General features: G+C 41.6%; 1 protein-coding gene across 2 annotated transcripts in view; it reads left to right on the plus strand.

The window, feature by feature from the left end:
- The first annotated feature begins 836 nt into the window (after window positions 1–836).
- JMY (junction mediating and regulatory protein, p53 cofactor) overlaps window positions 837–18,275 on the plus strand; it is a 73,049-nt gene continuing 55,610 nt past the window's right edge. The window contains exon 1 of one of the 2 annotated variants that reach the window (XM_055790875.1): window positions 837–2,073. In XM_055790875.1, the coding sequence (XP_055646850.1) occupies window positions 1,069–2,073 (1,005 nt within the window). In that variant the 5' untranslated portion in view covers window positions 837–1,068. The remainder of the gene's footprint in view (window positions 2,074–18,275) is intronic. The other variant, XM_055790874.1, reaches the window with a different exon arrangement.

Raw genomic sequence — 18,275 nt, forward strand, 5'->3', positions numbered from 1 at the left:
CAGGTTTCATCATACATGCTTTTGCAGCCTAACTGCAAACTGCTGCTACACGGCACACCATTAGGCGTTCTTAATAGTGGATCTTAGAAGCATTTTGGTTCCATCCTCAGTCAGAATTAAGTCACACAACTAAAACAAGCTCTTGAATCACCACATCCTGTTCTGTAATTATGCAGAACACCACTTCACAGGAAAAGCAGTAACAACCCCCCACAGATATCATTTCCCTGTGAGAGGATCTGTTGCTTGGATGGCCCTCCATACTTAAAACCCTTCTGCCAGCATGGGGGCAGGGCCCTTGTAAAGCAGCAGGACCTGCAGGCCGCTGCAGCGCGGACCGCCGAGGCCGGCGTGCCCCACGGGGCTGACTGGGAGCTAACGACAAGGCAAGAGCTGCGGCGGGCAAAGCCAGCGCTGCCTGAGAAGCTGTCCTCTGAGGAGCAGAGCCCCTCACTCCCCAGCGCGTCGCCGGGCGCTACGGTGCAGTCACGGCACTACTGACAGGTGCCAGATTGCAGCCCGGCCGCCCCGCCCCGCCCCCTCCCGCGCAACCGCCCCGGCCCCACCCCCTAACGGCCGCGGCGCGGCTCGTGCCCTTCCCCAGCATGCAGCGCGGGCCGCGTCGCACGTCCGAGGGAAGGGGCGGGGCACCACCTTCCCCCGCCCGCCACTGGGGCGCGAGGAGGGAGGGCAGGAGACGGCGAGCTTGAGGCTCCGCCCCTCCTCCTCCGCCGGAGGAGACCCAGCGGCAGCCAATGGGGAAGGGGCTCCTCGGGGCGGGGGCGGGGTTTCGGGAGGCCGCGGGGCGGGGCGGGCGCTGAGTTGCCGCAGCGCCACCGCCGCTTGTAAACAGATCGTGCCCCACGTGACGGGCGCCAAGTACCTGTGCGGGGGCACCGGGCATTGTCTGCCGCGGCGGCGACCGACGGCGAGGCTCCTCGGCAGCGGGCTCCGAGCAGAGAGGCGGCGACTTCTCTCCGTCCTCCCTCGCCGCTCCGGTGGGGATCCGGCGCGTCTTTCCCCCCCGCCCGCAGCGCCTGCCCCGTCCCCCCGCCGCTAAGATGGCTGATGGTGGGCAGTGAGGCGGCGCGCGGGGCTGTGGGGAGCCGTTGCCGGCCGGCGCGCAGCGGGGCAGGCGGGAGCGGCGGACGGGAGCGGGGAGGGTGGGGGGTGTGTGGGAAGCCGCGCAGCGCCATGTCCGCCTTTGCCCTGGAGGAAACGCTGGAGGCCGACTGGGTGGCTGTCAGGCCTCACGCCTTCCAGGAGCGGGAGAAGCACAAGTTCGTCTTCATCGTGGCCTGGAACGAGATCGAGGGCAAGTTCGCCATCACCTGCCACAACCGCACGGCGCAGCGCCAGCGCAGCGGCTCCCGCGAGCTCTGCCGCGGCGGCCCCGAGGCCAGAGCCGCCCCCAAGGCCGGCAGCCCCGCGGCGCGCAGGGACGCGGGCCTGCCCAGGGGCTTCTCCCAGCCCCGCGCCGAGGCGGCGCCGCGGGGCGCCGAGCGGGGCGCGGTGGCCGAGGCGCTGCTGAAGGGCTCGGTGCGCGCCAAGAGCAGCCCGGCCCGGAGGCCGCGGCGGGGCCCGGAGGCGGCAGGTGCCGCCGAGGAGATAGAAGTGCTGGAGCTGGGGAAGGAGGAGGCGGCCGCCGCGCTGTCGCTGCCGCCTTCGCTGCTGCAGGCGGCCGTTCCGGCGGCTCCCGACGCGGAGCCCGCGGGGGAGGAGTGCAGCTGGGCCGGCCTCTTCTCCTTCCAAGACTTGCGGGCTGTGCACCAGCAGCTGTGCTCGGTGAACTCGGAGCTGGAGCCCTACCTGCCTGCCTTCCCCGAGGAGCCCTCGGGCATGTGGACGGTGCTGTTCGGGGCCCCGGAGCTATCCGAGCAGGAGATGGACGCGCTCTGCTACAAACTCCAAGTTTACTTGGTCCACAGCTTGGATACCTGCGGCTGGAAGATACTTTCGCAAGTGCTCTTCACCGAGACTGACGACCCCGAAGAGTATTACGAGAGCCTGAGCGAGCTGCGACAGAAGGGGTACGAGGAGGTGCTGCAGCGAGCCCGCAGGCGGATCCAGGAGGTGAGGCTACCGCATGGTCCGGATACCTCCACCTTACTGTTGCCTTTTCTTTACCCCACGATACTTTCTTTACTTGTTCTTTTTAGTTGCTCCCCTGCTCCCCTCTACCTTTGCAGAATTGATCAAATCATGGGCCAAAAAAACCCCAAACAACCCCAGGAAAACTGTCTAGTTAAAAAAAAAAAACCAAAACCAAACCAACAGAAAGGCTTTGAGAAATTTAGTAAGAAAATGAGGCTTAATCTTTCCAAGGTCTCTAGGGCTAGGATTTAGGAAGGTGCAAATTTTCCTCGTCATCCTAGTGCGGCTCAGTACTTCATTCTGTGTGGTCAAATTTAGATGGTTGTGAAAAAGCATCTGGTGAATCTGGCAAGATCTCACTCCCAGATTTTTGTTCTTGTGTTGCCTTGCATCAACATGTGTTGGAGTCTGAATTTTTCTCTTTAATTAGAGCAGCAACGTGTGGTGGTTATTTTGACCTTAGGCACTTGGGGCCAAAGAAATTCGAGGTTCCTACAGGCTTTGGATGCTGAATCAGGTATTTCAAGTAAGATGATGTTTTCTGGTGGAATTGGAGTAATTACAACTTTTGTTCAGCTGGCAGGTTCTGGAAGTTGGGATTTTAAAAAGCAAGCTGTCCAGTCCTAGCGAGTATTTACAGCATTGCTGCTGGTAGTGTCTGGCAAGAGTTGGGTGTTTCAGGGTGTGCCATTTCTTGTTCTTGTATGATGTGCTATTTAGACTAAAGTAGCTGAGGAGGTTCTGCTAACTAACTTCTAGCATCAGTGTGTGAGAATTTTTTCACTTCTTTGTGGACTGAGGTATGAGTGCCCACATTTCCCCAATGTAAAAGGACTATTTTACACTTGTTATTGTGTCTCAGTGGCTTTGATCCAGATTGTACCAGGATCTAGGTAGGTATGACTGTGTCTGAGTCAGGATACAGAATTTCTGATTTTTGCAAACACAATCTAAATTGTGTTGAATGTATATAGGTCTTCTGGCTATTTCAGCTGCCTGCTTACATCACACCAATGTTGCATGTTCAAAAATGTGTGGTGGTGAACGTTTTTTCCTTGGATGGAGTGTGAGCATATCTGCTTGCTGTCTGTTCTGATGGTGTAGTTGTCTTTGCAGGGTGCAGGCAGAGCTTTTCCTTAGTGACTGGAGTTCAGAGAGTGTGAGAAAATTGTCTTGTTAGTGATGAAATCATAAGAACATCCAAGTGTTGCATTGTCAGGTGAAAGTTTATTTCCAAACTATTGTGATAGGGTATATCATTGTCCTTTTTTTTTTTTTTTTTTTTCCATGGCTATTTAAAGGGCTGAATTAATCCTTGCTGATTTTGGTACAACTAGTAATTAGACTTAATAATTGTCTTCTGCAGTAGTTTTAGTCCACAGAATATGAAAGCATATTGTCTTCTGCTTTTTTGTTTGACTGCATGAATGCTTCGAGCATCTGTTTAGATTGACTTTGCCGGGCAGGACAAGAGAAATGCCTGTTAAACATGTGGAGTTTGGGAACTGGATACCTAACTCAAAGCATGTGGTGTTTTTGAGTAAACACTAATTTGGAATTGCTGAGCAAGAACTATTTGTTTCTTGGAGAATCTTGGCTTCTATTTTGTTTCTGTTACCAAGATGCAGTGCAAGCTTTATTGATCAGGATCTCTAAACTACAGCATTTTATTCTCGGTTAATATTCAGAACTTGGTGCAGATGAATGGCAGAGCCTTTTGTTTGTATTTGACTATAGCACAATCTTCCTTTCCCATGGTAACCAATCCAGTAGTGTACCTGAAGTCAGTACAGCTGTACTTCTGTCACTGTCAGTTGTGTAAATTGATCCTTCTTTAGTAGAGGTAGTTCATGTTTAAGAAAAGAAAACAGTAGAATGACCTACCTGCTCTTTCCCTCTTGATACTCGGAATTCTCTTTTCCTTACCTGTCAGTGGTTTACTTGGTCCGCAGGAAATGTCTTTCTTTTAGGCAAATACTGATATTATTTGTCATTGTAATTCTAAGTGAATGAAGCAATGGATGATGGTTACTGCTTAGTATTTCTGAAGTAAGGTTTTTCGTACTTTAAAGAAAACCTACTGAATCCATGTTGCATCTCTCATTTTAATTACTTTGAAGTTTGCCTGTTAGCTGATTTTGCCTCTTTGCCAATTGCAGGAGGGTTGGAATCCTGCAATTTTAAATGCTCTTACCTATTAAAAGAACTTCTGGGGAAGCGGGGAGGTGATTGAGCTGCATTGGTAACCAAAATGCTGTCTGGGAGCATAACGAATGTGGAGGGTCTTCCTTAATACAAAATTGTGCAAAATCCCAAGTTTAGAACTCCAAGACATTGCCTTAACATCTTAAAATATGCCTCTGCAGTTTATGACTATTTCATATGTCTTGTTTCAAGGACAAATTCTTCTGTGCAGTTAGAATATTACTTGAGAAATACTTACAGTTTCTGTTGATTATATTCTTTGGGTTGCGGAAGCGAAGTGAGCAAAAAACCCTCTCGTGTTCGTTGTTTCAGCATTGCCTACTTGGCCATCTGTTGCTTTCCATAAGTTACATGCAAGCCAGATTGTTTTCACAGCAGTTAATAATTTTTGATTTTTGTAATAGTCTTTTTTTAAAAATCTGTCTCAATTGTAAACCTTTAATAAGCCAGAAGAATGTTTCAAATAGAAACAGATCTAAGATAGGAGAAAAAATAGTTGTAGAGGAACTTTGTGACCTGGAATTAATTTCTTCTGAATAATTTGCAGTTTTGAAATAGCATTTTTTCAAATAAAACTATTAATTCTGGAATAGTTTAGGAATGTAGTTTATGTTGAAGTATAAACTTGTATCTAAAGGAAAAAATACTCTTATACCTCGTTTTCAAAAACAATAAACACTTGTTTGGACTCCTTGCTCATTAAGTTTATGCCTGTTAAAAAAATTCCTTGGATGCTCAACTCGAGGTCTAAGACCCCAAATGGAGACCTGATACAGAATCAGTTAATGACTGGATAAAAAGATGTTATTATTTCAACAGAAAGGATGACACTGAATCCTTATTTGGGATTCCAGCTTCTTGGCCAGTATTTCCAATATTTTAAACTTTGCATCTAGAAGGCAGAAAAAGTTTGCCTCTGTACTCTTGCTCCTGCTAAGTTTCCTGTCTATGTTCCTCCTATAACATGGGAGAAGTTTTTCTAGGTTGAGTGTATGTGCTTGTAAATTTTTGTGAGTATACTAATATCAAAGATGGTGTCGTATCTCTTTGTCACTGCTGTGTTGGCAAAAGGTTTAAATGCTGTGGTTTAACCCCAGCCAGTAATTAAGTACCATGCAGCAGCTTGTTCACTGCCCCCTCACCCAGGGGAATGGGGAGAAGAATTGGAAAGGAATGTAGAACTTGAGGGTAGAGATAAGAACAATTTAATAACTGAAATAAACCCAGAAGAACAACAACAGTAACAGTTATAATGAAAAGGAGGGAGAAAGGGACTTGAATTAAATCCAGAGGGAAGGGAGGAAAGAAAACAAGTGATGCACAATACAATTGCTAGCTACCCGCTGACCAATGCCCAGCCAGTCCCTGAGCAATGACTGGCCAGCCCTGCCCGGGTTATACACTGAGCATGATGCCCCATGTTATGGAACATCCCTTTGGCTAGTTCAGGTCAGCTGTCCTGGCTGTGTCCGCTCCCGGTGACTGATGCCCCTCCAGCTTTCTTGCTGGCAAGGCCCGAGAAACTGTAAGTCCTATGACTTGGTGTAAATATTACCTAGCAACAACTGAAAACATCAGTATGTTATCAGCATTGTTCACTAAGAAGAAAATTAACTATATCCCAGCTGAAACCAGGACATGCAATAAAAAGTGGTGTTAGTATGAGCTGTGATTAAAGAGTTTGGTGGCTTAGTCATGCCAACAAACATATTCCATTGCATGCTTAGCCTTTTACTTGCTCTTGCATAGCGAGGTGTGAGTTTGGGAAGCCTGTCTTTACATTACATGCCTACTTCAACATCTTTGAATTAATGGCACCTGTGAATCTCCCTGTTTCTTACAGCTCTTGATTGCCATGGCAGTCTGAAATTCGGTGGATGATAGTCTATAGGGTCTTGGAAGCCAGCTATGAAACTAGCCAGACTTGCATTTGCTTTCTTGTTGCTCTGTAAAATCTTTTGAAGTGTCTTGAAGACTGTTTTGCATCTGTGTTCTGTGTATGTTCTTTTGAATTGCTTTAATACAAAGGTTCAGAAACACTTCTTAATGCATGATGAAATTCTGAGAGTATCTCATTTTCTGTGCCTAACTGAAGAGTGCCTTGAGAGTGAGGGTCTACAGCTATCCTTCCCCTATATAGTAGAATATTTTACTAAGCACAAGAATAGCTCTGAAAACTTTTGGCTTGTGTGGTTTGGCTTATTTTTTTTTCTTTTGGTTCAAAGGGCTAGAAAGACTAAGGAAAAATAAAAAAATATCTGTTTTGTTACAGTAAAAACTGGTATGAGAAGAAAATGTAGGGTTTTTTTGGTAGAAAGCTGTATGGTCGCTTTATCTTCTTAAATCAATATAGATACAACTTTTAAAATTAGTTTTGCATAACTTTAGTAAGCAATTTTTTTTGTTTTGAATGAAATAGGATTGTCAAATCACATAGATTGGTAAGCAATTGGTTCAGTTGTAAATAATGGAATTTCACATTTGTTGCTTTCCAAGGGTGTTGTCACATATTTCTTTTCTTCAAAAAAGCTACATAATATCCATAGGTTATTCTTTTTTTGTTGTTGTTGAATCTGTTCTAGTATCTTAGTGAAAAATAATAGTAAGGATCATCTCAGTAACTAGGAGAATTTTATTTCCTTGCTTTTGGCCATATGCCTTCAGTTCTAAAATAGATGTATATATGGTAAGTAGTTCGGCACTGTACCAAAAATGAAAGTTTTGCAAAGGTAAGGTGACCTGTTGCTGTTCAGTGATCTGCTGCTAGGCACAATGGAATTTAAAGAGATTCAACATCAAACTTAAAAATAACATATAAGTAAATAATATGAAACGGTACAAAAAAGTATTCCAGTAACATAAAAAAAATGCTAGCAGTAGTGTTTCCATCAAAACCGATATAACACCTTTCTGGGCAAGAAGCATAGAAAGCTGAATTCTGTATATTAACTGCAATAGCTAGATTTAGAAGGTGCATAAGGTGTCTTTAGGAGAGAACACTAGGTCAGATTTGAGTTTGAGAGCAAAGAGGATTAAAATAAGATACAATGTGGATTTTTTTTCCTATTGACATGAATAGAGCAGAATTAAGACTAATGCTGAGCATTTTGGAAATCCAAGCTATTTTTGTTCAAATGCTTCTTTTTACATACTCATTATTTGTAATGTTAATGCTTGTTTCCAGTAAAACTATTTTGATTCACCTCTAAATACTTTGTAAGTAGGCTATTTAAGTACTGAACCAGTACTATAAGTTCATGTTAGCCAAGATATAATACTTCAGCAGCTGTAGGGCATGCTCCGTAAAACAGGCAAGTAGGCCTCCAAGTTCTTGGGAAGATACCTGTATGATATTAGTACTCTGGCTAGTAATTCTGTTACTGTGCAACCAAAGATACTTTCTCAGTCTTTATCCTTGTCAGCCATCATCTTTTTATTTATTGTATTTGTAGCTGGAGTTATTAGCAATTATTTGAGGTTGTTACAAACCAGTCTTAAATTAATACATATTTTAAAGTCTCATTATTTTAGGCATTGGAAGTTGACACCTGACTCATTCTGCAAGCATCAAACCCAATAGTAAGGACCATATGAATCGTTTTCAGATAAACAGAATCAAATGTGGAATAGTACCCTCCCCATCCCCTTTTCTGCAAATAATAAAAATCTAAGTCACATGGGTATTTTTTTCCAGTGTTTCAGTGAGTTTCTGAATTGTGTCTGTATTGGTAATACCATGTTACAAGTTAAACACTTATTGATAACATGTCATAGTACTGGAAGATTTAAAAGTAGTATAGAGGGCTGCATCATTTGAGATTCTTGGACCCTTATAGCAGCAGGATAATATGCAACAACTTAATCATATGGTGGGCTCACAGTTGCTGGAAGTCCAAGATGTGATTACATACCATTTTAAAATAACATGCTTTAAAATGGCTTCTAGGAATCCAGTATTTAAAGGATATTAGACTGCATTACCACTTTGTTCTTTCTTTAGTCTATGTATTAAAACTTTCTAAGTCCTAAGCAAAATAAAATTAGAAAGGATAAAAGATAAAGTATTTCCAATTAAAAGATAAATAGTTAAGTGTTTAATTTTTTTTCGACTGACCTTCCCTTTTACTTCTGTTTTATAGGTAGTAGCAAATGGTTTATAGACTTGTGATTGTAGGGTTTTTGTCATCCTTTCTGTGTTTTCTCTTTTTCCAGTCCTAGTATGATACTTGTTTCAGACTTGAAGTAATTTTTTGCTTTTTTTCCCCCTTTCTACAGTGCACTTGTGGCATATATATGTAGATAGACAATGCATTGCTTTATTAATGCCTTGTTAATTTGACAAGAGCTAGCTGAAGGTGATGAATACTGTGGCTAAATCTGAAAACAGTTGAATGTAATTAGGTATTCCTTCACAGAACTTAAGTTCTACATGAAAAGCAAGAGTGTGTTCCATAGAATGCAGCAGTACTGTTCAGTATACTCTTAGTAAGATTAGACTTAATTTTTAGAAACTGAAAACAGCAGCTTGCTGGTCTTACTACTCATTTCCTTCTCCAAATACCTGGGAGAAGAAAAGAAAAAAAGGAAATGAAATGCAATATATGCTCTGTTTAACTGCCTGAACTGGGATTGGGGAATTATTTATGTCTGTAGTTGGGGGAGTATTCTGCTGATTATTTTATTTGGTATTCCTGTTCAAAATTTGAATTGTTTTGTTTCCCTAGATGTAGAGGTAGACTTTCCTCTATTTTTCATTTAAAGTTGTTATGGTTAATACACAGCTGCAGCATTTTCATACGACAGAATATTTTGAAGAGATGTGAACAAGCTATGTAATAAACGCTCTGTAACACATTGGCCTCCTTGGGATTCAGAGCTCACTTGATTTCTTAATTTTTAGATAAGGCATTGAGTTGTCATTTCTTCATGTTTACCTTTGTCGTCTTGCACATTTTTGCCAGCATTATTTTCTTTCTCTTCGACTGGATATCCTACCTTCAAGTCAGTGTCTTTTAAAACTGCTTTCTTAATCCAGTAACTTTTTTTTCCTCTCCATTTCTGTCTGAGATAGTATTACCCAGGCAGGTTTTGAATTTGAAAGCAGATTCAGTCTAGTAATTCCATCTTTTTACATTTTTTGCTATAATATGACAAGCACTGCTTACAGATGGTCAGGGAGGTTTTAAGTTCCTTATATACAAAAGTATTGCTACTGCAGAGATTTAAAAAAATGGCGGCACCTACATTTTCTTCCTCTTTGAGAAGGTGCTTTTAACATTCCTTTTTTAATATCGATAGAAATACTGTTGCAGTCCACCATGATTTTGCTGCTACTGAAGACAACTTCAGTGCTGTTACTGAAGAGACTCAGCCTGACTAAAGATACACCTGCAAAACTTCTGTCTTTTCAAGAAATGAAAACTTGAAAACTTAAGGAATATGGTAGAGAGAAGGAAGATAGGGTAGGAAGAGAGGTCATGTGTATTGACTAACTCGTTGATGTTATGTATCTATATCAGAGCCATTGCTCAAGACTGCTCCCTGCTAAATAGGCTGTAGAATAAGGTGGGACTGTGGAATGTTAAGCCTGTTGCTGTAGCAGTTCAGAGTATCTTCTTAATGGTCTCAGTGTTCTTCCTCCTTTATTTTCTCCTGATAATGAACTGTTAACATTTGGTGATACTACAATATTACTCAGGGTGATTAATACTATGCAATATGTATGAGTAATATCACCATAACCATTCAGAACAAAGATCTTGGATAGTTCACTGAAAGTCCCTGCTTTAAGTATAGAGCTGCTTAATAGCAAACATGCAGGAATGTCTTAAGAATGATGAAGAGTTGTTGTGCCCTTACAGGAAGTAGTAGTATGACCTCATCAGAAATCTGGTGGTGTGGTGATAGTTGCTAGAATATGGGTTAGTCTTTAAGAATTGTTGAAACCCTTGCATAACTTGTAACAGGATTATAAAAGTAAAGTAAGTAGCCCAAATTTGTTGGGCAGGAGCTTGGATAATCTCACATATCTTCCAGTCACAAACTGTATAAATAAGAGAAATATGGTTTTGTTTTAATTAGTTTGTTGTTGAAACTTGCCCAGTTTCCATTTTCTGAAGAATTTGGGCCTGAAATGTAAACCACACCGTTGCTAGCTTGTCTGAAAATTTCATGAAGAATTTTAACACACAGTAGTAACGTTAACTTGAAATACCTTCACAAATGTCTCCTTGCTTACTAGGTCTTGCTTGTCAGCTGTGTCCATTATTATTGGTAGCCTCTTATTTGAGGCTCATCTATGCTGGCTGGATTTTACTTTTGGATTAACTCTTCTAGTTGAGGGCAGAAAGGTGTTTTGATGTGAAGACAGCTTCCCTAGCAAGCTAAGTTTTGAACAATGTCATCTGGAGCTGTTCAGAGTAAATGCAAATAGAACGGTGGTGGTATATCTGCCTATGACTGCACTCACCAGTTGCGACCATTTTGGCAGATGTTGTTTTCAGTTAAAACGCCTTTACTGGTAAGATCTCATCTCTGGGTTCCCTTTCTATCTATTCTTCTCTGTTTGTGGTATTTATATATTAAAAGTTATCAAATGTATGGATATTTTTTTTATTACATATGGGGCAAACAGACATTATCCATCCAGACAAATCTGGACACTTACGACTTTTGTCAACAAGTTGCTCCTTGTTGGAAAAGTGTTATAAAATGCTTCCAGTCATGCACCAACCTTTTTTTTAAGTAAATACCTCAGCTTTCTTAATGGAAATTTTTATTTTATGCATTTATCTACTATTATAGTACTTCTCAAAATATGTTTGTAGGCAATGTTTGTATGGCCTTCTTTTGGAAAAAATGCTATGATATTGGTGTGAGGGAACTGGAGGAGGTTTTTTTTTTCCTTTTGGAAAACGCTGTTTAAATAATCAATTAGTATTTGTGATGACTTGCTGGCAATTTATGTGGGTCATCGAAAATTAGTAGCTCAACTTCTCATATAACAGCATTGCATCATGACTTGTTTTGAGCTACTTTAGGGAGAGAGTATTATAAAAGAGTTTTCAATAACTTAGAATCATATATTTTTATTTTAGAAGGAGCCTCTCTGGGTTTTCTAGTTGAACCCCATGCATAAAATAGAACTAAATTTGATTAGGGCTTTTTTAAAAAAAATACCAAATAACGAAACAAACCCAATCTTTAAATAAGACTGTGTGCTTTATTTTTGTTTTAAAGAAATAAAATAAAAAAAACAAACGTATTCCATTGTGAAATTTTTCACGGAGAAAACATGTAGATCAGTTAGAAGTTTCTGAAAGTTTGTAATTTTCTACAAATAGCACTGTGGCTTCAGAACCCAAGTTTTTCAGCCTTCAGTAATGTAATAACTGTTGTTAAAATTTTGACATTAGTGATTATACTGTACCAATTTGTCACTTAAGAATATTATGATTTAGCAAAAAATCCATATGTGGGGGGAGTTTAAAAAAATCTCAGGGTACCTGCAATTTTGGAGCTGCTGTGAAGAGTTGAATTTATAGTGAAATAGTATGTATACGCTGTTTCATTACACATGGGTTTTGTTTCCTCATAACATTTAAACTGTGTATCTTTTCCCCTTTGTTTCTCCATGAAAACAGAAACAAAACTAACCCAGACAGGTAACACTACAGAATAGATGTCTGTGTTTGCCTGATACTAATATAAATTGCTTTTGTCTGAAATGTTGTGCTGTTGTGAAAGTGATTTAATAGCTTGTTGTGGTATTTGCTGTTAGAGGAAAGTGCACATGATACAGACATTTCAGCGGTTTCTTGATACCATGTTTAGCTTTTTGGTAGTAATAGTGAGCTTTAAATGTGTTCTTTCTTTTGGGCTTTTTTTGATGTTTATTCAACTTCGAAATTAGAACCCCCACATTATTTTAGCTTAGAAATGTTAAAAATTGCATTTAGTTATGCAAAATGCTGTTTCCTTCTTAGCCCTGCCTTTCCATGAGATGCACATTTTAGGAAGTGCTCTGGAGGTTGATGGTGTTGAGCTTAACCAGCCTTGAGAAATCAGGCAGGGGGCCATGAGTTACCAGTAAGGTATTGTCCAGGATTTGAAGGCAGTTAATCAGCCACATAGTTGAAGGGAGCTTAAGAACTGGATCGTCAGCTTCCTAGTGCTGAAAGAGGGGGAATCCTATTGCTTTCTGTCCTTTCCTTGTTCTGTGGAGTGGCTGGAAGAAAATGGGCATATTATCAGCAATCCAGACCAAATAATTTGTTTGTAATAGCAGTCTGAGCAGGGGGAAGCTGTAACAAGCTGCAGGTATTGTGAAGGACATATGCAAGGCCAAGGGAGACAAGGAAACTGTATTCAGAGAGGTAGGAGAGTTGGACAGAAAGATGAGATAATACAGGATGCCTGCACAAGGGGGGAGCAGCGTGTGGGCACCACACCGGGACCAGTCATAAGGGAGGTGGAAGCGTGTGAACGAGTAGTTTTAACCTGTCACCTTTTACATAACGAAGCGTGCATAGTGTGTGTATTTTCAGATGGGGGTATAAATTGGTGTGGGTCTCTTAATAGCACCTGTAGAGTATAAATTGCTGTGAGTCTATTAATAAAGTGGTACTAACTTGATCACATTGGTCATATAAGTTGTGTCTGAGCCTTCCGTGCCAACATCGTTCTCCCCTCTTCAGCGTTGTGTTCCTTCCTGTTGTGCTTCTCTGTCCTTGTGGTGTGCTGATTCAACTCTGTAAACCTCATTAAATTAATCCAAGAGAAACTGCAGAAACAGCTTTCTGCCAGATGCTCAGTTAGTTTGTTGAGGGGTCTGAGAAATACCAAAGCTAGTGCCGTGGAGGAAGAGGGCACCTGAGAGCAGAAGGAGCAATGAACTGGGGTGAAGTTGAAAGGAGAAGGAAGAGGGGGTGGGAAGTGGGTTCTGCTTTCAATAGGAGCAAGCCATTAGCTCAGCTTTGAAAAGTAAATTCATCTGTACTAGTGCCTTGATTCTAGTATTGTCACAATACTTTACCCACTTTCATTTAATTTTAAGTTTGACATTAGATTTCTTAGACATTTGAGATTATCTGCTACTATGCCAAATGAATTGTAAAACTTGTAAGAGTACCAATTCAGTGCTGCTGATACGATTCCCATGAGCTGACTTCAGAATGAAATTGAGTATAAGTCTTACATATCTCTTCCTCCCATCAAATCTTAGCCTTTTGTGCTCATAGAAGAGCATTCTCTCTTTAGCGGTATGGGTATTTGGCTAGGCCTGGGTCCTGACACTGCAAACCTCACACAAAGAAGGGGTTTAAGAGTAGCATTGCCATACCTGCTGAGTGAATGTATTCATTGTATGCAAATATAGTTTTAAACAGCTGTCAGTTTTGAATATCTTGAATATATTTTCCTGATTAATAGCATAGTTGAGAAGCACAGAAGAAATGAGTCTGTGGGCCAAAAGTTAATGTATTTTATGGCACAGCATGAACACTTATGCAATGTATGTTCCTAGCTGCTGGCTTTGGGATTTTTTTGATCAGACTCCTGCAGAAAGAAATTACTTAAAACTCATTAGGGCATGTGTAAAATAAGCTGTTTGCCAAGCCTTCAGGGTGAGGTGTTGCCTAGAAGTCTTTTTGTTCAGTGTTACTTTGTTCCAACTGATCAGTGATTCATTAGTGACTTTATCTTTTAGTTATTTTGCTCCTTTCCAAAGGGAAGTAGTCTGAGTGCTGTAATAACTTTGAAGTACAGTAAACAGATCTGTTTTATTCATTGAACTACTTTACAGTGTAAATATTTATTTCTGTGTTACTAACATCGGGCAGAAAGCCTAATTTACCTGTACAGTGAGCACTCCTATGCAATTAGTCCTTGTTTGCTGTGATTTCTGTAGCTTACTTGTGGCTATGCTATTATAAGTAATATACTAAATTCAAACAAATATCTGGTTTTCATAGGCACTCACTTGGCATGATGGTGTAATTCAGGAGTGGCACAGCCACATCACACATTAAGGGAAGGCAATCAGACAAGTACCATCGTAAAATAAAAGCAACTTTACCGTAATGTTACACATTTGTCTTGCTTACAGAAGGGGAGATACATAGGTTTTAATTGTTGACATCTCTATCGTGCATTTTCAGAAGAGATCTGGTGTGCCAACTGTTGTCAGAGTTGGCAGCTTTAAGCCTGAGTCTTGTGATACTCCGACAAGTTACAGATGTACATACAGTTCTGCTGAGGCTTCTATTTAGAATTTTGGTGGGAGGAGAGAAGTTGCATTGCTTAGTAATGATGCATGCATGGAAATCATGTTTTGGCTCACTTGGCTACATTAAAATACTACTTCAGGTTTTCTTACGCAGTTCAGTTCTTTTGCTTTTCTGTGGACTTATATTACAGATAGTGTATTGAAATAAGGTGCATTTTGGTAGGCAGTATAAATAAACTTGACAAAAGTAGTTACTGTTCTATGAGCTGTTAACCTAAGTATAAACAAAGGTAACTGATATGAATGAAAAGAGGCCAGGAAATATGCAGTTTGCTGTTCTTAGCCTTCTGGCGTGCTGTCTTGTGGTGGGAATGACCTTGGCCACCAGGTACCCACCAGGCTGCTCTCTCACTTACTCTCCTCAGCTGGATATAGTGAGAAAACACAAAGAAAGGCTCATGGGCTGAGATGAGGACACAGAGAGAGAACTTACCAATTCCTGTCACAGGCAAAACAGACTCAATTTGGGGAAATTAAATTAATTTATTGCCAATCAAAGCAGAGTAGGATAATGAGAAATAAGAACATATCTTCCCCCTGCCCCTCCCTTCTTACCAGACTCAACTGTACTTCCAATTTCTCTATCTCCTTCTGCTGAGTGGTGCATGGAGATGAGGAATGGGGTTTTGGTCAGCTTATCATGCATTGTCTCTGCGGCTTCTTCCTCATGCTCTTTTTCTGCTTCAGCATGGAGTCCCACCCAAGGTAAGCAGACCTCCACAAACTTCTCCAATGTGGGTCCTTTCCATGGGATGAAGTCCATCAGGAATGGTCTGCTCCAGTGTGAGTCCCCCACAGGACCACAGATCCTGCCAGGAGCCGCTTCTGCATGGGCTTTCTAAGGGGTGACAGCTTCCTTCTGGGCACATACATGTACTCCAGTGTGGAGTCCTCCACAGGCTGCAGGTGGATGGGTATCTGCTCTACCATGGACCTCCATGGGCTGCAGGGGCACAGCCTGCCTCACCATGGTCTTCATCACGAGCTGCAGGGGAATCTCTGCTCCAATGTCTAGAGCACATCCTGCCCCTCCTGCTTCACTGACTGGCCTTGTTGTTTGTGAAGTTGTTTCTTTTGCATATTTTCACTCCTCTTCCCTGCTGCTATCACCCACTACAATAATGTGGATGGGGTTTTTTTATACTGCAAATGTAAGGATTGTTGATGGCAATGCAGTCATGCAAACAGAAAGCTAAACGACCTGGTAAGGCTTGATGTTTTAACCACAACAGGTGACATTTACATACAGAACCATGTGAGTAAGGGAGAGAAAAGCAGTTTGCCTATAGTACAGATTTCATGTAGTTGAGACTCCTGCTCATGTGTTCTCCTCAGGACATGTGGAAGTGTGTTTGCTTTTAGCAAGATTTTTTTTTTGTTGTTTAAAGATAGCTTAAAAAGAGAGAGAACAGAAACAATTAAGCCTGTTCTGATACAAGAAATTGCAGTCTAAGTTCAGTTGCTAAAACTTTGCATGCGAATTTTATGTACTCCGAAGCTATTCCTCTTTGGAACTCATTCTCTGCAGCTCATTGCAGGCTATTGCAAGTGTATCAGCAGGAGGTTTTGTTATTTTATTCTTAGGACTGCTATTTGGTGGAAAGGATGTAGTATCTAAAAACTACTCTGTAGTTCTCTCTGATCCCTAGTTTTACGTGTGCTATTAAATAACCTGCTTAAATTGAAAAGCTTTAGAATTCTTTCTGGAAATGGCAAGTAATACTATCAAGCTTCTGAGAATCTTTCATAGGCAAATAGGGTATTTCGTAATTACTATTATTCTAAAATATGAAGAAGCTTAGAAAGACTGAAAAATACCCATTTTTACCTAAAACAGGCTACAAAGATATGTGTCATATTGCAATGTTTCTATAACATATGCAAAATATAATAGGAATAACAGGGAAAGTTTTGGGAGTAATAGCAAAGGAAATGTAAGACTGCAATGATTAAATCAAGCTTTGGATTACACTCCCAGCTGAGGTCAACCTGGACATAATTACACTGTCTGCTATAATGCTTTTAAAGCTTTATGGAAAAAATATTTTTTGAAAAAATAAAGACAGAAATAATCTTTGTAATGTAGTTCAAATATGTGCACTGATAAGTTAAAAAAAGTTTCCTGCTGCTTAGAGTTTGTCTGCATAATAGTTGCCTAAAATATATGGATTCATTTAGTTGTGAACAATGTAACATCTGTGAAACATGATTCTTAAAATAAACGTAGTATTCAATGGGTATAGCACTAGTCAGGCCTGTACAGGATGTTACTCTACCCTCCTCCAACCACTTCTTTAAATAATATAATTAAAAAATTATGGAAGTCAAAACTTCATACTGAGACTGTTGAAGTGAATGAACAACAACACTGAATGTCTGTGCTGAGAATGTCTCATGGTTTTTTTCAAGGTGTTTGGTGCTAACACCTTGAAAACTGCATGGTTTTAAGGTACCAGGTTGGTTTGGGCATTTGGCCAGCTTAACCAATGTCGCCATCTTACTAAAAGGTGGTAACTGAATTTTCATGTGTCTAATAGTGTATTGTCTAGGTGCTGCCTGTGTGAAAATTGGAACATACACAGTTAAACTACCTGTGAGTCTGTAGAGGGCCTGGTTTGCTTTATGACATTATTAATTCAGTGGGTTCTGTGCTAGACCCAGTGTTACTGTTATCTGGTAGTCTGAATGCTGTCTGGATGGCAGCCAGTTACAAAAGTGCTTCAGCTGACTTTGATCCAGAACAAAAACTTTTATCAGATTGCTTCGTAGAGCAAAGTGGCACAGGTCCTCTGTGCAGCCAGCTTAGCACCACCTGTGCCCTGCATCAGTGCCCCTTTAGGATTGGTGGTAATAAAGCAGCCTGGACTCTTCATCAGGGTTACAAGGCTCTATCTGTAAGCAGAATCAAAGCTGTCACTCTTCTGTTCATACCACAAAATATTGGTGGAGACATGGTAGTAGTTAATCACACCAGTTCCGAAAAGTAAGAGAAAGTAGTCTGACCCCTCTGTATTCCTTTAAACCATGTATATGGAACCATAGAATCACATAGGTTGGAAAAGGCCCTTAACATCGTTGAGTCCACCACTAAACCATGTCCCTAAGTGCCACGTCTTTTAAATGCCTCCAGGGATGGTGACTCAACCACTTCCCCAGGGCAGCCTGTTCCAATGCTTCAGCACCCTTTCAGTGAATAATTTTTTCCTAATATCCAGTCTGAACCTCCCCGGTGTAACTTGAGGCTGTTTCCTCTTGTCCTGGTGCTTGTTATCTTGGAGAAGAGACAGACACCCACCTCGCTACAGCCTCCTTTCAGGCAGTTACAGAAAGTGGTAAGGTCTCCCCTGAGCCTCCTTTTCCCCAGACCTGTTGGAGCAAGTCCAGAGGAGGTCCACAAAGATGACCAGAGGGCTGGAGCACCTCTCCTGTGAAGAGAGTTGGCTGAGAAAGTTGGGGGTGCTCAACCTGCTGAAGAGAAGACGGAGATCTTATAGCACCCTTCCAGTAGCTAAAGGGCACTTTACAGGACAGATGGAAAGGGATTTTTTTACAAGGACGTGTAGTGATAGTACAAGGGGGAATGGCTTTAAACTAAAAGAGGATAGATTTAGAGCAGATACTGGGAAGAAATCCTTTATTGGGAGGGTAGTGAGACACCGGATGGAACAGTTGCCCAGAGCAGCTGTGGATG

The sequence above is a fragment of the Falco peregrinus genome, chromosome Z (genome assembly GCF_023634155.1).
Source record: "Falco peregrinus isolate bFalPer1 chromosome Z, bFalPer1.pri, whole genome shotgun sequence".
NCBI classification, from domain to species: Eukaryota; Metazoa; Chordata; class Aves; order Falconiformes; family Falconidae; genus Falco; species Falco peregrinus.